Source organism: Archocentrus centrarchus, chromosome 6 (genome assembly GCF_007364275.1).
Source record: "Archocentrus centrarchus isolate MPI-CPG fArcCen1 chromosome 6, fArcCen1, whole genome shotgun sequence".
Classification (NCBI taxonomy): domain Eukaryota; kingdom Metazoa; phylum Chordata; class Actinopteri; order Cichliformes; family Cichlidae; genus Archocentrus; species Archocentrus centrarchus.
The window spans coordinates 25,094,535-25,113,573 of record NC_044351.1 but is presented as its reverse complement, the minus strand read 5'-3'; the positions used below and the strand labels follow the sequence as shown (position 1 = coordinate 25,113,573).

General features: G+C 39.7%; 2 protein-coding genes across 38 annotated transcripts in view; both read left to right on the top strand.

Moving 5' to 3' along the window:
• furinb (furin (paired basic amino acid cleaving enzyme) b) overlaps positions 1 to 19,039 on the top strand; it is a 183,842-nt gene that overhangs the window by 15,243 nt on the left and 149,560 nt on the right. The gene's annotated exons all lie outside the window — the stretch shown is intronic.
• On the top strand, positions 979 to 18,349 carry LOC115781159 (uncharacterized). 36 transcript variants are annotated; one of them, XM_030730610.1, is made up of 20 exons: positions 979 to 1,581; positions 2,362 to 2,501; positions 2,584 to 2,743; positions 2,934 to 3,126; positions 4,020 to 4,079; positions 4,402 to 4,458; positions 4,782 to 4,841; positions 8,381 to 8,440; positions 9,910 to 9,969; positions 10,676 to 10,735; positions 11,058 to 11,117; positions 11,790 to 11,849; positions 13,322 to 13,381; positions 13,933 to 14,085; positions 14,286 to 14,339; positions 14,487 to 14,558; positions 14,840 to 14,932; positions 15,044 to 17,093; positions 17,213 to 17,383; positions 17,589 to 18,349. In XM_030730610.1, exons 2-20 carry the CDS (start codon positions 2,387 to 2,389, stop codon positions 17,813 to 17,815), a joined length of 3,825 nt encoding a protein of 1,274 aa, XP_030586470.1. In that variant the 5' UTR covers positions 979 to 1,581; positions 2,362 to 2,386; the 3' UTR covers positions 17,816 to 18,349. The 36 variants fall into 36 exon arrangements, with proteins under 36 accessions (XP_030586470.1, XP_030586471.1, XP_030586469.1 ...); XM_030730611.1 differs by lacking the exons at positions 9,910 to 9,969; positions 11,058 to 11,117 and adding exons at positions 8,763 to 8,822; positions 11,407 to 11,466; XM_030730609.1 differs by lacking the exon at positions 9,910 to 9,969 and adding an exon at positions 8,763 to 8,822.

Below are 19,039 nucleotides of genomic sequence, written 5' to 3'. Positions count from 1 at the left end.
ACGCCGCTAAAACCAAGGAGCTGGTGGTGGATTTCCGCAGGCGCAGACCCACCACACGGACACCGGTGAACATCCAGGGAGTGGACATTGAGATAGTGGACTCTTATAAGTACCTGGGTGTTCACCTAAACAATAAACTGGACTGGACTCATAACACTGATGCGCTCTACAGGAAGGGTCAGAGCAGACTCTACCTGCTGAGAAGGCTGAGGTCTTTTGGAGTGCAGGGGACACTCCTGAAGACCTTCTATGACTCTGTGGTGGCATCAGCCATCTTCTATGCAGCAGTATGTTGGAGCAGCAGCTTGTCTACAGCTGAGAGGAAGAGGATAGACAAGCTCATCAGGAAAGCCAGCTCTGTCCTAGGATGTCCTCTCGACTCAGTGCAGGTGGTGGGAGACAGAAGGACTCTGACCAAAATAACATCACTGATGGACAAGGTCTCCCATCCCATGCATGAAACTGTTGCTGAGCTGGAGAGCTCCTTCAGTGACAGACTGCTGCATCCTAAATGCACAAAGGAGCGTTACCGCAGATCCTTCCTCCCAGCAGCTGTAAGACTTTATAACCATCACTGCTCCCAACAAAAACCACAATAACCTACACAATGTAGGATAATATATAATATACTGTAAATAGTCCGGCCTGTTAAGGTTCAACACACAGGCACATCATGTACATTGTATATAGTGTTATTATTAGTAGTATTAAGGTTAATCTTGTTTGTTGATTTTATATATATATATATTCTTTTCTTAATAGTGTAAATTGTTATATTTTTATTTATATTTATAATAACTGCGGCTGCTGTTACACCCAAATTTCCCCTCTGTGGGACAATAAAGGCTGTTTCTTCTTTCTTCTTCTTCTTCTTCTTCTTCTTCTTGTACTTCATTGAACATACCAATATCCCAGAATTTTAAATGACTACATCAGGAGTCACCAACCTGGTTCTCCCTGGGCACCAAGTAGTATGAGTAGCCCGTGGAGTTGTTCCAAAATTAGATAAATCATTAAGTGATATAATTTTTAAAAAGCTGTATGTATCAATTTGGTAGCCCTTCGTATCACTTAGTACCCACGAAGTAGCTCTTAGCAGCCAAAAGGTTGGTGACTCCTGGACTACATGCTAAACTCTTTATTTAGCTTCTTTTATTTATTAGCAATGTAGTTCTGTAATTTATTTTTATTTATTTAATTTTACTTATCAACTTTATTTGAATATATAAAAAACTATTTCAATCTAAGATAGAATATAATTACGACCTAATATTACTCTTTACATATTGTTACACTGTTTTGATAAAATGGAGCAATAACATCAACAACAATAAATAAGTAAAGCCATATTATTAAAACATTTAAAATATAAAAGTGATACTTAAGGCAACAGTTGGATTGTTTTTGCAAACAAAAGATTTTTGTTTTTTTTTATATTGGCCCTGCTGTCCTTACAGCAAGAGGGAAGGACAGCAGGGGAGGGGCGAGGAGGTATGGTCAGGCCTCAATGTCACAGTAGGCCTTTGCTACAGTCATGGCGGTGAGCACTGGAGAGCAGCAGCATGTGGAGCAAGTTTAAAGGTATGAAAAGTAGATTTAGACCTTTAGACCAATTTTTTATAACAAGGTAGTGTCTGAAAAGCAAAATCTACCAAAACATGAAATTTCAGTATTTTTCCCCTGATGGTTTTTTTTTCTGACTCTCTGTTAGTTAGCTAGGTGTGCCCTTGAAAATTTAGAAAATGAGTTTAAGCTAATTAGCCGGAATTAGTTAGCCACATGTAAATTAGACATTCAGAGCTGCTTAGCTTAGCTTCGCTTAGCTTAAATCAGCTTCGCTTAGCTTAAATCAGCTTCGCTTAGCTTAACTTAGCTTCGCTTAGCTTCGCTTAGCTTAACTTAGCTTCGTTTAGCTTAGCTAAGGCTTTTTTGGTTAAACTTGGTCTTTGACAAACAAACTTTAAATAGTTTAGGTCATTTTAGCTTTCTATGCTATGATGATTCCAATTTGAAAACATAAGTTTATTAGCAGCCTTACAAATTTAATGTGCAAGCTAACCATGAGGTTAATTAAGAGGTGCTAATTAAACAGCAAAACTCACTGAGCATCATGCACAGCACTATCATTTTTTTCTTTAAACAATGTGACACACATAAGCTGCAGGGTCTTATTTATCTTCTGGGGCTTTGCAGTGAACTGTAACTTAAAAGTAGAAATGTTAAATTTCAACGTAATATGTAATCTTTAAAAGTATATAATACTCTATATAGTTCCATCTTCTATTTCTGCTTGAGCAATGTTATCATGCGCTTTGATAGGGAACCAGGGGAATAACAAGGTTTTTAAATCCCTCTTTACAGAGAGAAAACAGGTTTGATAGTAACAATGAAAACATCTATAAGGAGAAGAAGAGTTCAACCTCAACATGACGCAGAATACTATATTAAGCTGAAAATTGACAAGACTGGTCTAACAGAACAGTTCATCAACCCATGCAAAGGTATGGTGTCATTTTTACATTTGCAAAGTTAGATCACCAATAAACTTTTTAAAAAAAAGACCAATATTTTCTTCTTTTAAAGGTCGTGGTGTAATTGCCACACAGCTTTTCAAACAGGGAGATTTTATCCTTGAATACCGTGGAAAGCTTTCTAAAGTGGATCCTTACCTTCAAAGAGATAAATTCAATGATACAGTGGAAGTTTTTTTGTTTGATTTCAAATGGAAAGGGACCTGCTGGTGGTAAGATATATTTCATATTACAATATATTATGGACCTATGTTATACTTTTAAAATGGGTTGTCCCAAGATCTTAAAAACTATGCAAAGGTAATACAATACAATTTTAGCAACTACCTGTAATTCATTTGATATAGACATCTGATATACATCTTACTGATTTACTCTGATGTTGATGCTGTTTTCTTCAAGCATTGATGCTTCTATTGAAGACAAGTCACTGGGACGACTAGTGAACGATGACCACCGAAGGCCTAACTGTAAGATGAAAACAGTTGAAGTTGAAGGGATACCACATCTTTGCCTGTTTGCCCTCCGAGACATTGAACCAGGAGAAGAAATAACTTATAACTACGGAAAAGCTGATTGGCCTTGGCGCAAGATGGTAAGCCAATTTACTGCACACAATGTAAAATGAGATATGTTTTGCCATATTTTAATTTGACTCAAACATATACATAAACTGTGCATTTAAAACACATAAAAATTCTTCAGATCAAGGTGTTCTTATTTTTAACACTGAGATTTAAAGTCTTGTTTTTATTTTGACTAGGTATCAGTGTTTTGAATGTCAGTACACATTTTGGCAATTGCTTTGCTGATGTTTGAATGGCCCATAGTATAAATTAACTCTACACATGTAAATAGTTCTCTATCTGATAGTTTTAAATAAAAGATATATTCAGCACAAAAAAATTGTTTTGCATAGTCACAGACTGCAATTATAGGCTCTTGAGATTTTTGGTTTTATTTATTAACTTTCTAGTAGCAGTAGATGACAACAAATGAATGCAGGTAAATGCAATGTTCTGAAATCCTCATGTCACTTTGGAAAAGACAGGATACAGAGCAATTTAGAATTCAAATTTGGATGAAGAAATCCATGGCCAAATCATAACAACTACTGCATCACCAAAGAATCTATTATTTATTGTCCAAAACAACCCACACTCTTGTAAGCATGATGTTCTCAAATCCTTCATTATGTCAATGTTTTAAAACAACAGAAAACCTACCAATCAGTATCAGTACAGAGACAGAGAAATCTATCCAAAAGTCATGGAGCATACCTTAATACAAGCAATTCTTTAAAAATCAGAGAGTTAATTTTATTTATCAGTGCCCTCAGCCGGATTTTGATTTATTGTCCTCATTTAGGTTAAAGGAGAGTGTATTTCTGTTAGAAACGTCCCCAAAAGTCAATAAAGTGAGGCGTGCTGGGGACTATATCTGGATATGTTTTGGTAGATTTTAATGAAGTTATGTCTTTGTTTTCAGGACAAATCTTCTACCCCTGAAGTCAGCAATCAAACTGGCAATGATGAACACCGCCATCAGGTACGTTTCATCTGCACAAGTCCTTCAGTATGTCTAAGTTTTAAAAATACAGGTCATATACCAATCTAAATCAGGACCTAGATGAAGTAATCTATCCGAAAATCATAAAACATGCCTTAACAGCAGCAGATTTTTAGTAATCAGAGGGTTCATGGTTTTATCCATTCTCTCAGTAGACTTTCTCTGTGATTGTCCTCATTTAGGTTAAAGGAGAGTGTATTTGTGTTAGAAATGTCCCCAAAAGTCAATAAAGTGAGGCGTGCTGGGGACTATATCTGGATAAGTTTTGGTAGTTTTAATGAATTTATGTCATTCTTTTAAGGACAAATCCACCCCTGAAGTGAGCAACCAAACTGGCAATGATGAACACTGCGCTCAGGTAAGTTTCATCTGCACAAGTCCTTCAGTATGTTTAAGATTTAAAAATACAAGACATAAACCAATCCAAATCAGGACCTAGATGAAGAAATCTATCCTAAAATCATAAAACATGCCTTAACAGCAGCAGATTTTTAGTAATCAGAGGGTTCATGGTTTTATCCATTCCCTCAGTAGACTTTCTCTTTGATTGTCCTCATTTAGGTTAAAGGAGAGTGTATTTGTGTTAGAAACGTCCCCAAAAGTCGATAAAGTGAGGCGTGCTGGGGACTATATCTGGATATGTTTTGGTAGATTTTAATGAAGTTATGTCTTTGTTTTCAGGACAAGTCTTCTACCCCTGAAGTCAGCAACCAAACCGGCAATGATGAACACCGCCATCAGGTAAGTTTCATCTGCACAAGTCCTTCAGTCTGTCTAAGATTTAAAAATACTGGACATATACCAATCCAAATCAGGACCTAGATGAAGTAATCTATCCTAAAATCATAAAACATGCCTTAACAGCAGCAGATTTTTAGTAATCAGAGGGTTCATGGTTTTATCTATTCCCTCAGTGGACTTTCTCTTTGATTGTCCTCATTTAGGTTAAAGGATTAAGATTAAGATAAGATAGTGTTTATTTGTCACATGCAGTTATACACAGTACAATGCACAGTGAAATGTATTTTGTACCTGCAACCATATATACACACACATATAAATAAGAAGAATAAAAAAAAAAAAAGTAATTCACACTATACACTATACTCTATATACTATACACTATACACACTTTTATAAATTATAATATTTACATTGTGCAATAATGGTCCAGTTAGGGCTCAGAGTTGAGCAGACGGATGGCTTGTGGGTAAAAACTCTTCTTCAACCTTTCAGTCTTAGCCCTCAGGCAGCGGTAACGCCGGCCTGATGGGAGCAGGGAGAAGAGAGAGTGTCCGGGGTGGCTGGGCTGTTTTAGGATCTTCATGGCCCTCAGCCTGCACTGCTTGGTGTAAATGTCCTGCAGGTTGGGGAGGGTGGTTCTGATGGTCCGTTCAGCTGAACGAACCACCCTTTTTAGGGCCATGAAGTCCTGCTTGGTGCAGTTTCCCATCCAGGTGGTGATGCTCCCACGCATGATGCTCTCGATGGTGCAGGTGTAAAAGTTCCTGAGCACCTTGAGTGGGAGCTTGAAGTCTCTCAGCCGCCTGAGGAGGTAGAGATGCTGTCTGGCCTTCTTCACAGTGATGTTTATGTGATGAGTCCAGGACAGGTCCTGTGAGATGGTCACTCCCAGGTATTTGAAAGTGTCCACTCTTTCCACCTCAGCACCACTGATGACAAGTGGATGGTAGTCCCTCTGCTGCTTCCTGCTGAAGTCCACAATCAGTTCCTTCGTTTTGCTGACGTTGAGCAGGAGGTGGTTCTCCTGGCACCAGTTCTCCAGGCGGGAGACCTCTCTCCTGTAGGCTGTCTCCTCATTGTGAGAGATTAGTCCCACAACAGCAGTGTCGTCAGCAAACTTGATGATGACGTTGGACTCTGACGTGGCCTCGCAGTCATGGGTGTACAGTGAGTACAGCAGAGGGCTGAGCACACAGCCTTGGGGGGATCCAGTGTTGAGGGTGAGGGAGGATGAGGTGAGGTGACCCACTCGTACCACCTGTGGTCTGCTGGTCAGGAAGCTGTGAACCCACCTGTACAGGGATGGGCCCAGGCCCAGGTCCAGCAGCTTAGAGACCAGCCTGGAGGGAACTATGGTGTTGAATGCTGAGCTGTAATCTACAAACAGCACTCTCACATAGTTCCCCTTACCAGTGTCTATGTGTGAAAGGGTCTTGTGGAGGAGGAAGGATATGGCGTCATCTGTGGATCTGTCTGGCCGGTATGCAAACTATAGTGGGTCGAGGGTGGTGGGCAGTGAGGAGGTGATGAATGTCTTGATGAGTCTCTCAAAACACTTCATCACCACAGAGGTGAGCGCTATGGGCCTGAAGTCATTGGGGCTGCTGGGGTGTGGTTTCTTTGGGACAGGGACTATGATGGACTTTTTAAAGCAGGTGGGAATCACACACAGTTTCAGTGAGAGGTTGAATATCAGTGTAAACACAGGTGCCAGCTGGTCAGCGCAGGTCTTAAGGACACGTCCACTAATACCGTCTGGTCCAGCCGCTTTCCTAGTGTTTACACGTCTAAACGCCCTCCTCACGTCGCGCTCCGTCACAGTGAGTGTCTCCGCCCCTCCGGCCGGGAGCGCAGCGGGCTGTCGGCTTCCCGACTCAAAGCGCGCAAAGAAGATGTTGAGTTCATCAGCCAGAGACGCGTCGGCACTCACCGGGTGTGTGTGTGGTGCTTTGTAGTCCGTGATGGTGCGTAGTCCCTGCCACAGTCCCCTGGAGTCAGACTGTTGTAGTTGCTGTTCCAGTCTGCGGCCGTAGCGATGTTTAGCCTCTTTCACCGCTCTGCGGACGTTGTATGATGCAACCTTGTAGTCCTCCATGTTCCCAGAGGCGAGGCCGGAGTTGTAGGCAACGGTGCGGGACCTCAGGGCGTCGCGGACAGATTTATCCACCCACGGCTTCTGGTTGGGAAAAGTCCTGATGGTCCTCCTTAGTGAAGTGTCATCAACAACTTTCCCAATAAATCCCACAACAGTTTCCGTAAACTCCTCGATGTCTCCGCCCGCGCTGCTGCGAAACATGTCCCAGTCGGTTGAATCCAACGCACCCTGCAGAGCGGCCTCTGTTTGATCAGACCACCGTGTCACTTCTCTCACAGCAGGGGGTTCCTGCCTGAGCCGTTGTTTGTATTTCGGCATGAGAAGGACAGCGGTGTGGTCAGACTTCCCAAAAGGCGGAAGAGGCTTTGCTTTGTAGCCCTCTTTGAATGGACAGTAGCAGTGGTCTAGGGTCCTCTCTCCTCTGGTGGGGCAGTCGATGTGTTGAATCAACTCCGGTATCAGCTTTTTCAAGTTTGCACTGTTAAAGTCCCCGGCTACGATGAGAGCCGCATCACGCTGGTTAGCCTGATAGGTGGAAATCGCCTCATGTAGCTCGGATAGTGCAGTGTTTGTGTCCGCCTGAGGTGGAATATAGACGGCGCTGAAGATGACCGAAGTGAACTCGCGGGGCAGGTAGTGGGCGCGGCATTTCAGGGTTAGGAGCTCCAGGTTAGGTGAACATGATTGTTTCAGAGGGACAACATTCCTACTGTCACACCAGTTGTTATTAATCATTAGGCACACACCTCCTCCTCTTGATTTTCCAGACTCACTCGTTCTGTCCGTGCGATGAACACTGAAGAACTCCGACGGCTGTACGGCGTGGTCCGGTATGAGGGGGGTCAGCCATGTCTCCGTGAGACAGATGATGTTGCAGTCCCTTATGTCCCTCTGAAACTGTATCCTGGCCCTGAGTTCGTCCAGCTTGTTATCCAGTGACTGGACATTAGCCAACAGGATGCTCGGCAGTGGCGTTTGGTGCGCTCTGCGCCTCAGCCTCTCTCTTACACCGGCTCTTTTCCCTCGGGGCCTTGTCCGTGACCTGGGTGCTCCGCGCCGTCCTTTGTTTGAGCTGGCCCACTGGAAACGCAGTATCTCCTGGGGCCAAGCCGGGTCGGGAGAAAAAGATGTCAGAATACAGCCAGAGTGCTGTATTCTGATATTAAAAAGAGTCTGTCTGTCATACGTGATATGACACAGAGCAGGCGGAATTATAAAATCGAGAATTAAAGCTAAACCTTATATATACAAACAAAGCGTAGGAGCAGGTACGACGGCTGCTGACCTCACCGGCGCCATCTTGATATTGATATGAAGGAGATATGAAGGAGAGTGTATTTGTGTTAGAAATGTCCCCAAAACTCAATAAAGTGAGGCGTGCTGGGGACTATGTCTAGATATGTTTTGGTACTTTTTAATGAAGTTATGTTTTTGTTTTCAGGAGAAATCTTCTTCCCCTGAAGTCAGCAACCAAACTGGCAATGATGAACACCGCCATCAGGTAAGTTTCATCTGCACAAGTCCTTCAGTATGTTTAAGATTTAAAATACAGGACATAAACCAATCCAAATCAGGACCTAGATGAAGAAATCTATCCTAAAATCATAAAACATGCCTTAACAGCAGCAGATTTTTAGTAATCAGAGGGTTCATGGTTTTATCTATTCCCTCAGTGGACTTTCTCTTTGATTGTCCTCATTTAGGTTAAAGGAGAGTGTATTTGTGTTAGAAACGTCCCCAAAAGTCAATAAAGTGAGGTGTGCTGGGGACTATATCTGGATATGTTTTGGTAGATTTTAATGAAGTTATGTCTTTGTTTTCAGGACAAATCTTCTACCCCTGAAGTCAGCAACCAAACCGGCAATGATGAACACCGCCATCAGGTAAGTTTCATCTGCACAAGTCCTTCAGTCTGTCTAAGATTTAAAATACAGGACATATACCAATCCAAATCAGGACCTAGATGAAGTAATCTATCCTAAAATCATAAAACATGCCTTAACAGCAGCAGATTTTTAGTAATCAGAGGGTTCATGGTTTTATCCATTCCTTCAGTAGACTTTCTCTATGATTGTCCTCATTTAGGTTAAAGGAGAGTGTATTTGTGTTAGAAATGTCCCCAAAAGTCAATAAAGTGAGGCGTGCTGGGGACTATATCTGAATATATTTTGGTAGTTTTTAATTAATTTATGTCATTCTTTTAAGGACAAATCTTCTACCCCTGAAGTCAGCAACCAAACCGGCAATGATGAACACCCCCATCAGGTAAGTTTCATCTGCACAAGTCCTTCAGTATGTTTAAGATTAAAAATACAGGACATACACCAGTCCAAATCAGAACCTAGATGAAGAAATATATCCTAAAATCATAAAACATGCCTTAACAGCAGCAGATTTCTAGTAATCAGAGGGTTCATGGTTTTATCCATTCCCTCAGTAGACTTTCTCTTTGACTGTCCTCATTTAGGTTAAAGGAGAGTGTATTTGTGTTAGAAACATCCCCAAAAGTCGATAAAGTGAGGCGTGCTGGGGACTATGTCTAGATATGTTTTGGTACTTTTTAATGAAGTTATGTTTTTGTTTTCAGGAGAAATCTTCTTCCCCTGAAGTGAGCAACCAAACTGGCAATGATGAACACTGCGCTCAGGTAAGTTTCATCTGCACAAGTCCTTCAGTATGTTTAAGATTTAAAAATACAAGACATAAACCAATCCAAATCAGGACCTAGATGAAGAAATCTATCCTAAAATCATAAAACATGCCTTAACAGCAGCAGATTTTTAGTAATCAGAGGGTTCATGGTTTTATCCATTCCCTCAGTAGACTTTCTCTTTGATTGTCCTCATTTAGGTTAAAGGAGAGTGTATTTGTGTTAGAAACGTCCCCAAAGGTCAATAAAGTGAGGCGTGCTGGGGACTATATCTGGATATGTTTTGGTAGATTTTAATGAAGTTATGTCTTTGTTTTCAGGACAAATCTTCTTCCCCTGAAGTCAGCAACCAAACTGGCAATGATGAACACCGCCATCAGGTACGTTTCATCTGCACAAGTCCTTCAGTATGTCTAAGATTTAAAAATACAGGACATATACCAATCCAAATCAGGACCTAGATGAAGTAATCTATCCTAAAATCATAAAACATGCCTTAACAGCAGCAGATTTTTAGTAATCAGAGGGTTCATGGTTTTATCTATTCCCTCAGTGGACTTTCTCTTTGATTGTCCTCATTTAGGTTAAAGGAGAGTGTATTTGTGTTAGAAACGTCCCCAAAAGTCAATAAAGTGAGGCGTGCTGGGGACTATATCTGGATAAGTTTTGGTAGATTTTAATGAAGTTATGTCTTTGTTTTCAGGACAAATCTTCTTCCCCTGAAGTCAGCAACCAAACTGGCAATGATGAACACCGCCATCAGGTACGTTTCATCTGCACAAGTCCTTCAGTATGTCTAAGATTTAAAAATACTGGACATATACCAATCCAAATCAGGACCTAGATGAAGTAATCTATCCTAAAATCATAAAACATGCCTTAACAGCAGCAGATTTTTAGTAATCAGAGGGTTCATGGTTTTATCCATTCCTTCAGTAGACTTTCTCTATGATTGTCCTCATTTAGGTTAAAGGAGAGTGTATTTGTGTTAGAAATGTCCCCAAAAGTCAATAAAGTGAGGCGTGCTGGGGACTATATCTGAATATATTTTGGTAGTTTTTAATTAATTTATGTCATTCTTTTAAGGACAAATCTTCTACCCCTGAAGTCAGCAACCAAACCGGCAATGATGAACATCACGATCAGGTAAGTTTCATCTGCACAAGTCCTTCAGTATGTTTAAGATTAAAAATACAGGACATACACCAGTCCAAATCAGAACCTAGATGAAGAAATATATCCTAAAATCATAAAACATGCCTTAACAGCAGCAGATTTCTAGTAATCAGAGGGTTCATGGTTTTATCCATTCCCTCAGTAGACTTTCTCTTTGACTGTCCTCATTTAGGTTAAAGGAGAGTGTATTTGTGTTAGAAACATCCCCAAAAGTCGATAAAGTGAGGCGTGCTGGGGACTATGTCTAGATATGTTTTGGTACTTTTTAATGAAGTTATGTTTTTGTTTTCAGGAGAAATCTTCTTCCCCTGAAGTGAGCAACCAAACTGGCAATGATGAACACTGCGCTCAGGTAAGTTTCATCTGCACAAGTCCTTCAGTATGTTTAAGATTTAAAAATACAAGACATAAACCAATCCAAATCAGGACCTAGATGAAGAAATCTATCCTAAAAGTAATCAGAGGGTTCATGGTTTTATCCATTCCCTCAGTAGACTTTCTCTTTGATTGTCCTCATTTAGGTTAAAGGAGAGTGTATTTGTGTTAGAAACGTCCCCAAAGGTCAATAAAGTGAGGCGTGCTGGGGACTATATCTGGATATGTTTTGGTAGATTTTAATGAAGTTATGTTTTTGTTTTCAGGAGAAATCTTCTTCCCCTGAAGTCAGCAACCAAACTGGCAATGATGAACACTGCGCTCAGGTAAGTTTCATCTGCACAAGTCCTTCAGTATGTTTAAGATTTAAAAATACAAGACATAAACCAATCCAAATCAGGACCTAGATGAAGAAATCTATCCTAAAATCATAAAACATGCCTTAACAGCAGCAGATTTTTAGTAATCAGAGGGTTCATGGTTTTATCCATTCCCTCAGTAGACTTTCTCTTTGATTGTCCTCATTTAGGTTAAAGGAGAGTGTATTTGTGTTAGAAACGTCCCCAAAGGTCAATAAAGTGAGGCGTGCTGGGGACTATATCTGGATATGTTTTGGTAGATTTTAATGAAGTTATGTCTTTGTTTTCAGGACAAATCTTCTTCCCCTGAAGTGAGCAACCAAACTGGCAATGATGAACACCGCCATCAGGTACGTTTCATCTGCACAAGTCCTTCAGTATGTCTAAGATTTAAAAATACAGGACATATACCAATCCAAATCAGGACCTAGATGAAGTAATCTATCCTAAAATCATAAAACATGCCTTAACAGCAGCAGATTTTTAGTAATCAGAGGGTTCATGGTTTTATCTATTCCCTCAGTGGACTTTCTCTTTGATTGTCCTCATTTAGGTTAAAGGAGAGTGTATTTGTGTTAGAAACGTCCCCAAAAGTCAATAAAGTGAGGCGTGCTGGGGACTATATCTGGATAAGTTTTGGTAGATTTTAATGAAGTTATGTCTTTGTTTTCAGGACAAATCTTCTTCCCCTGAAGTCAGCAACCAAACTGGCAATGATGAACACCGCCATCAGGTACGTTTCATCTGCACAAGTCCTTCAGTATGTCTAAGATTTAAAAATACAGGACATATACCAATCCAAATCAGGACCTAGATGAAGTAATCTATCCTAAAATCATAAAACATGCCTTAATAGCAGCAGATTTTTAGTAATCAGAGGGTTCATGGTTTTATCTATTCCCTCAGTGGACTTTCTCTTTGATTGTCCTCATTTAGGTTAAAGGAGAGTGTATTTGTGTTAGAAACGTCCCCAAAAGTCAATAAAGTGAGGCGTGCTGGGGACTATATCTGGATAAGTTTTGGTAGATTTTAATGAAGTTATGTCTTTGTTTTCAGGACAAATCTTCTTCCCCTGAAGTCAGCAACCAAACTGGCAATGATGAACACCGCCATCAGGTACGTTTCATCTGCACAAGTCCTTCAGTATGTCTAAGATTTAAAAATACAGGACATATACCAATCCAAATCAGGACCTAGATGAAGTAATCTATCCTAAAATCATAAAACATGCCTTAACAGCAGCAGATTTTTAGTAATCAGAGGGTTCATGGTTTTATCTATTCCCTCAGTGGACTTTCTCTTTGATTGTCCTCATTTAGGTTAAAGGAGAGTGTATTTGTGTTAGAAACGTCCCCAAAAGTCAATAAAGTGAGGCGTGCTGGGGACTATATCTGGATAAGTTTTGGTAGATTTTAATGAAGTTATGTCTTTGTTTTCAGGACAAATCTTCTTCCCCTGAAGTCAGCAACCAAACTGGCAATGATGAACACCGCCATCAGGTACGTTTCATCTGCACAAGTCCTTCAGTATGTTTAAGATTTAAAAATACAGGACATATACCAATCCAAATCAGGACCAAAATGAAGAAATCTATTCTAAAAAAATAAAACGTGCCTTAATAGCAGCAGATTTTTAGTAATCAGAGGGTTCATGGTTTTATCCATTCCCTCAGTAGACTTTCTTTTTGATTGTCCTCATTTAGGTTAAAGGAGAGTGTATTTGTGTTAGAAACGTCCCCAAAAGTCAATAAAGTGAGGTGTGCTGGGGACTATATCTGGATATGTTTTGGTAGATTTTAATGAAGTTATGTTTTTGTTTTCAGGACAAATCTTCTACCCCTGAAGTGAGCAACCAAACTGGCAATGATGAACACCGCCATCAGGCAAGTTTCATCTTCACAAATCAATCTAATTGAATTTAGGTTATTTATATAGCTCTAATTCACAACAAATGACGTCTCGAGCCACTTTACCAAAAGATAAAGAAATAAATCCTAGTTATCAAGCAGTACAGTAAACTTAATTTTTCAGTCATTTAAAAAGTTTCTGTCTAAGTAAATTCCACAGATTTCATCCAGTTATTGACCGTGATGTTCTAACAGCCTTCATTTTGGCATTGATTTCGAAAGACAAGACATTGACCAATCAAAATCAGGAGCAAAATGAACACTAAAGAGATTTCACTGTAGATTTTTGTCTCTTTTAGTGATGCTTAACCAATAACATTTTTAAACAAGAACTTGAAATTGATTTAACAAATGCCACAAAGTTACAGTAGTTTTTCTTCAAAAGTAATTAATGGATTAGAATGGTAATAATTGTGTGGTAACAATCCATTTGTGAAATTAGATGTCTTTTTTCAGTTGAATAAAATATACAAACTAGATGACTGTTTCTTTTTTCTCTTTTTTTTTTTTCTTTTTTAATTATTTAGTCACGGTTAACCAAGCTGCGGCAGCATCATGAGAAATGCCTGAAACGTCACAGAATGGCAGAGGAGGAGCATAATGCTAAAGAAAAACATTACACCATGATTTTAATGAAACGTGCAAAACTAGCACAGGAACTGGCAAAACTGGATGCTCTTGTGAGTACTGTACTTGATTATTTAGCAAGTGTGTACAAACAGGCTTGAATATATATTTTTTATAATGGATGACGACATTTCTTATGTTAAGTGTACTGGACATGCAACACTCTGGCCGGGCAGCGTTTCTATTTAAAGTTGTTGCTGATTTGATTTTCTCTTTTACAAACTAACATGCCATTTTACGTTCTTGTTCACAGCTAAAATCCCAGCCTGAAAATACTACTGACATGAGTTCTCAGCATGATATTCAGGTACCATTACAACTTGCAGCCTATAAAAGGGATATTCAGATGTTTGATGAGTGGGACAGGTAGTGTATGAATTGTGATGTAATGACAAAAAGATTTATGTCAAATATTTGTCTACTATATAATGCATTTTTTTTTTAATCTTCATAGCCACTACCTTCATCTGATAGTTCCTTCTTGGAGGAATTAAGGACCAGCGAAAGATTGGAAAAAGAGCAGCAGGTAACCGAAAATCTGGTAACAAGTCTTTAAATTTAACATAGTTCATTGTTGTTCAGTCTACTTCAGTGTTATTATTCCTTTTCATCTCCTTCAAAAAACAAAAGGCATATTCAAAAAAGAAATGTACAGTTTGAATTTTTTGTTGTACCAGTATTACTTTTATTACTTTTATTGTTTTTACTTTTCTATTACTTTACTATTTCCTTATTTGGATTTTTAGTCCACAATAATAAATTATAATATTTCTAGACACTCAATCTTTTTGTTAATCCTTATTTAAGGCAAGAGTTCCTTCTGTATTTTCCACATCACCAATTCAACCTGAAAATTGCTCTGTTGAATACTTAAAAAAGAGGCCATCAAGACAAAAACAGGTATTTTTTTATATTACTGTTGATCTTTAAATGGCTTTCACTTTTAAACTTTTCAAACCCAAATGCTTCACTTATGCCCTAAATATTAAATCGATGTTATTTTTCCTTAAGGTCTCTACATATACAGAAACATCTTTTGATGAATCTGATTACACAGACTATAGTGATGCTGATTATATTCCAGACTCTGAAGGAAGTTCCTCTCAGAAAGACGAAGATGTGCCTCTTAATCCAATTGCAAAGAAGCCTCTGCCTTCTCTGCGATACCCCCATTTATCGCCATCAAAACAAGATATTTCTTCAGAAATTTCAGTGAATAGAAATGTTACCATTAGTCCTAAGAAGAAGATCTCTGAAACTCCAAGAAAGAGAAGGTTCTTATCCCAAAGTGCAACAAATAGCAATGAAAGTACACCAAAGAAAAGCAGAGTTGAAGAGATTTCGGACTCAATCAGAGTGTTACCACCTTTAAAGTCTGGAAATCGCCGTGTGTATAATAAGAGAAACTATTGTCTGTATTGTCTCCAACCCACATCAAAACTTGCACGACACCTGGAGGCTGTACATAAAAATGTAGAAGAGGTTGCTCTTGCCTTTCAATATCCCAAAAATTCAAGAGAGAGACGCAATAGGTTGAACATGCTTAGAAGACGTGGAAACTTTGCCCATAATGCCAGTGTGGTCAAGAGGGGAGCCGGTGAGCTCCAGGCCTGCTATAGACCAAGGAAATCCAGGGGTGCCATTGATTTCATTCACTGTTATCACTGCCAAGGACTCTATGCTAAGAAAACACTGTGGAAGCACATGAGAAGATGCCCAGCAAAGAAAGAAAGTAATGAAGACTCCAAGAATGGGAAGCAGAGAGTTCGATCCAAATGTGCACTGAAAACTGCTGTTGCTCGTGACATTGGAGAGGGTTTGAAAACTGTTATTTCCTGTATGAAATATGATGAAATTACTCAATTAATTCAAAATGACCAACTTCTTCTGCAGTTTGGACAGCACCTGTATGATCTGAATGGCTCAAGAAAGAACAGACATGACTACATAAGGCAAAGGCTTAGGGAACTTGGGCGACTGCTTCTTACGACTCGGAAGAATACTGCCATTCAAAAGGCAGAGGAACTGATTTATCCTGCGAACTTCAATCATTTGATATCTGCAGTGAAAGAGTTGGCTGGGTACAATCCAGAGGGAAATACCTTCCAGAAACCTTCCTTGGCTCTAAAAATTGGCAACAATCTGGGAATTATCTCTGAGCTTGTTGAGACTGACAACTTGTCCTCAGAAGACGGAGACCCAAGCCTTGTGCAATTTGCCCGAGAATTTAGGATGATCAAAAATTTTAGATGGAAGGGACTGATCACCAGAGGTGCAACAACAACTATGAAGGAGTCCAAGTGGAATGCACCACAGATTTTACCTTTGACAGATGATGTCAAATGTTTGGATAGTCATATGGAGACTGTTAAAGCTGGTGCTGAAAAAGTACTGAGATTGACGCCCACTCCATACCACTATGCAATGCTTGCCAAAGTAACACTTGCTCAAGTGATCATTTTTAACAGAAGAAGAGAAGGAGAGGTATCACGAATGGAGTTGTCCACCTTCAAAGATAGAAAAAAGTCAGAAATCAATGTGGACATGACTGCTTGCCTGACCCCACTTGAGAACAAAATGTGTGATTTCTTCACCAGAGTAGAAATCCGTGGAAAACGAGGGAGAGGCGTTCCTGTTCTCTTAAAACCATCCATGGTCTCTGCAATGGAGCTCCTTGTGGAAACGCGTGAATCTTGTGGTGTCCCCAAAGAGAACATCTACATGTTTGCTAGACCAGGAGCTTTATCTGCCTGTCGAGGAGGAGACTGTATCCAGATGTTTGCAAAGGAGAGTGGTGCCAAACACCCTGAATTCTTAACATCAACAAGGCTCCGAAAGCACATAGCAACAATGTCACAGGTGCTTAATCTTCAAGAAAATGAAGCAGACCAACTAGCAGACTTTCTGGGTCATGACATCCGTGTGCACAGGCAGTATTACCGCTTGCCTCAGGGAACCCTTCAGCTTGCTAAGATGAGCAAAGTGCTTTTGGCAGTGGAGAACGGAACTCTTTCACATTACAAAGGCCAAACACTCGATGATATTGAAATTGACCCTGAAGGTAGGAGTGTACATTTTGCTCAGATGCTCTGAAATGTAATGCCTACTTAACTGGTTTTTATCATCATTATTATTATTATTAAATGCACTAGTGGTGGTTTGTTTTCTTTTAACTTTTAGAAAAAGTTGATTTGCAAGATCTGGATTCCTCAAGCGATGAGAGTGAGTCTCTTCATTCAGCTATGGAGACAACAAATACACAAGAAACTGAGACAACAGATCAGGATGAAGACACTGGACCAGGGACTTCTTCAGGTCCAACAACTTGTTACCATCCTCCCTTGAAAAAGGGTCAGTGATAAATTTGTTTTGGCTTTTTTGGCATAGACAAACTATTGTAATGGAAAAAATATGGCTCACTGAATGTTGAAGCAGCAATGTGATATCATATAGTTGTGATTAATTAATTTATTCATTAATTTGGGGGTCGGGGGGAGGCGTTTAATATTTCAAACATTTAAATAGTATATTGATGCCTGTTATCTTTCCTTCAAAGGCAACCAAGGTAACTCCAAACGTAAGTGGGAAGACCGTGAGGTACGTGCAGTTGAAAGACACATGATGCGTTTCATCCACACATGCAAGGTGCCTCAGAAGCTGGACTGCATTCGGTGCATCAATGCAGAACCCTATGCACTCAAAGACAGAACCTGGACTGGGGTAAAAAATTACGTTAGAAATCGCATTACTGCCTTGAAGAGAAGAGCTTGTGCAAAGGACTGAGAGCTGTTTGTTCATTTTCAGTTCCATTTAAGTTCTCTGTTTTTCAGGTAAAATGGTTCGGAATATGTTTTGAACAATTTTAGGCTCAGTGATTAGGTGTATTTTTACCTCAAGCCTTTCCTCATTCTGAGGGGTTACAAAAAACAAAAAACTTTTTTTAAGTTGACAGTTTTTAAACTTAGTTTTCATTATGTATCCACATCATGTTGAATGTATTTGGAAGCAAAGTTCTTATTTTATTAAAGTTTGGTTGAAGCAGGCACTCAGTGGTCCACATGTATTTTCTTTTGTAGTACGTTTCTGTACATGTATAGTGTGCATGTTAACTGCTAAAACAGAGTTGTAACAAAAGCCACAGAACATTTAAATTATTCTATGGCACAACAAGTTGGACAGAGCTGTAATTTCTTCAAAACAAATAGAGACCTGACTTTGAAGTTCTGGCAAGCCCCTTGCATGTTGTCAAATTAGCAAACTGAATTGTGAAATAATTACTGTAGGATTGGATAGAAAAATATGACCTTTTACATTGTGACACTGAACAGTAATAGTATACTGAAAATTTGGGGTGGGTGGGGGTGGGGTCTAGTGATAATATTATGTTATACTTACTTTGAAAGACTTTAAGAAAAGTAAGGCCCCCAAAACTAACATAAAATAGTTTGTGTATGTGTATATTGCAGAAGACCCCAAAAGGAAGTAAGGTCCCCAAAAGTGGCATAAAATAGTTTGTTTACCTGTGTATTACTGAAGACCCCAAAGGGGACATTAAGCATTCCCAGTCCCCAATGAGAAGGTCAAAATACTGCATGGAGAAAAATAGCCTAAAATGAGAATCTCAAGTGATATATCTTTTCTGTGAATCTGGAGGTGTACAATTCAGTTCCAACCTTCCCGCTACACCATACAGAAAGCAGTGTCCCCTAAGGTTGGGAGTTAAGAAATGCGACCTCAATTGGGACATAAGGGAGTATGTGTGTGTGTGTGTGTGTGTGTGTGTGTGTGTGTGTGTGTGTGTGTGTGTGTGTGTGTGTGTGTGTGTGTGTGGAGAGGGTGACTGATGAGCAGATGAACATGAGACAGGTCAGTGCACGTCCTGTGAAGTGTTTTTGGCCCACAGTCTGTTGGCCATGCCTCTGTAACCAGGATAATTAGAGACCAGCCCCCTGTTAGGAGCCATAAACAGCCAAAAACAACATGAACCATGTGATACACAATCCCAAA

Excerpts from the sequence above, each read along its gene's own strand:
- LOC115781159 (XM_030730610.1), top strand. The coding sequence starts at position 2,387 with ATGAAAACATCTATAAGGAGAAGAAGAGTTCAACCTCAACATGACGCA. Across the intron at positions 11,118-11,789 it reads ATGATGAACACTGCGCTCAG|GACAAATCTTCTTCCCCTGA; the intron begins GTAAGTTTCATC and ends CTTTGTTTTCAG. Across the intron at positions 17,384-17,588 it reads CCATCCTCCCTTGAAAAAGG|GCAACCAAGGTAACTCCAAA; the intron begins GTCAGTGATAAA and ends TTTCCTTCAAAG.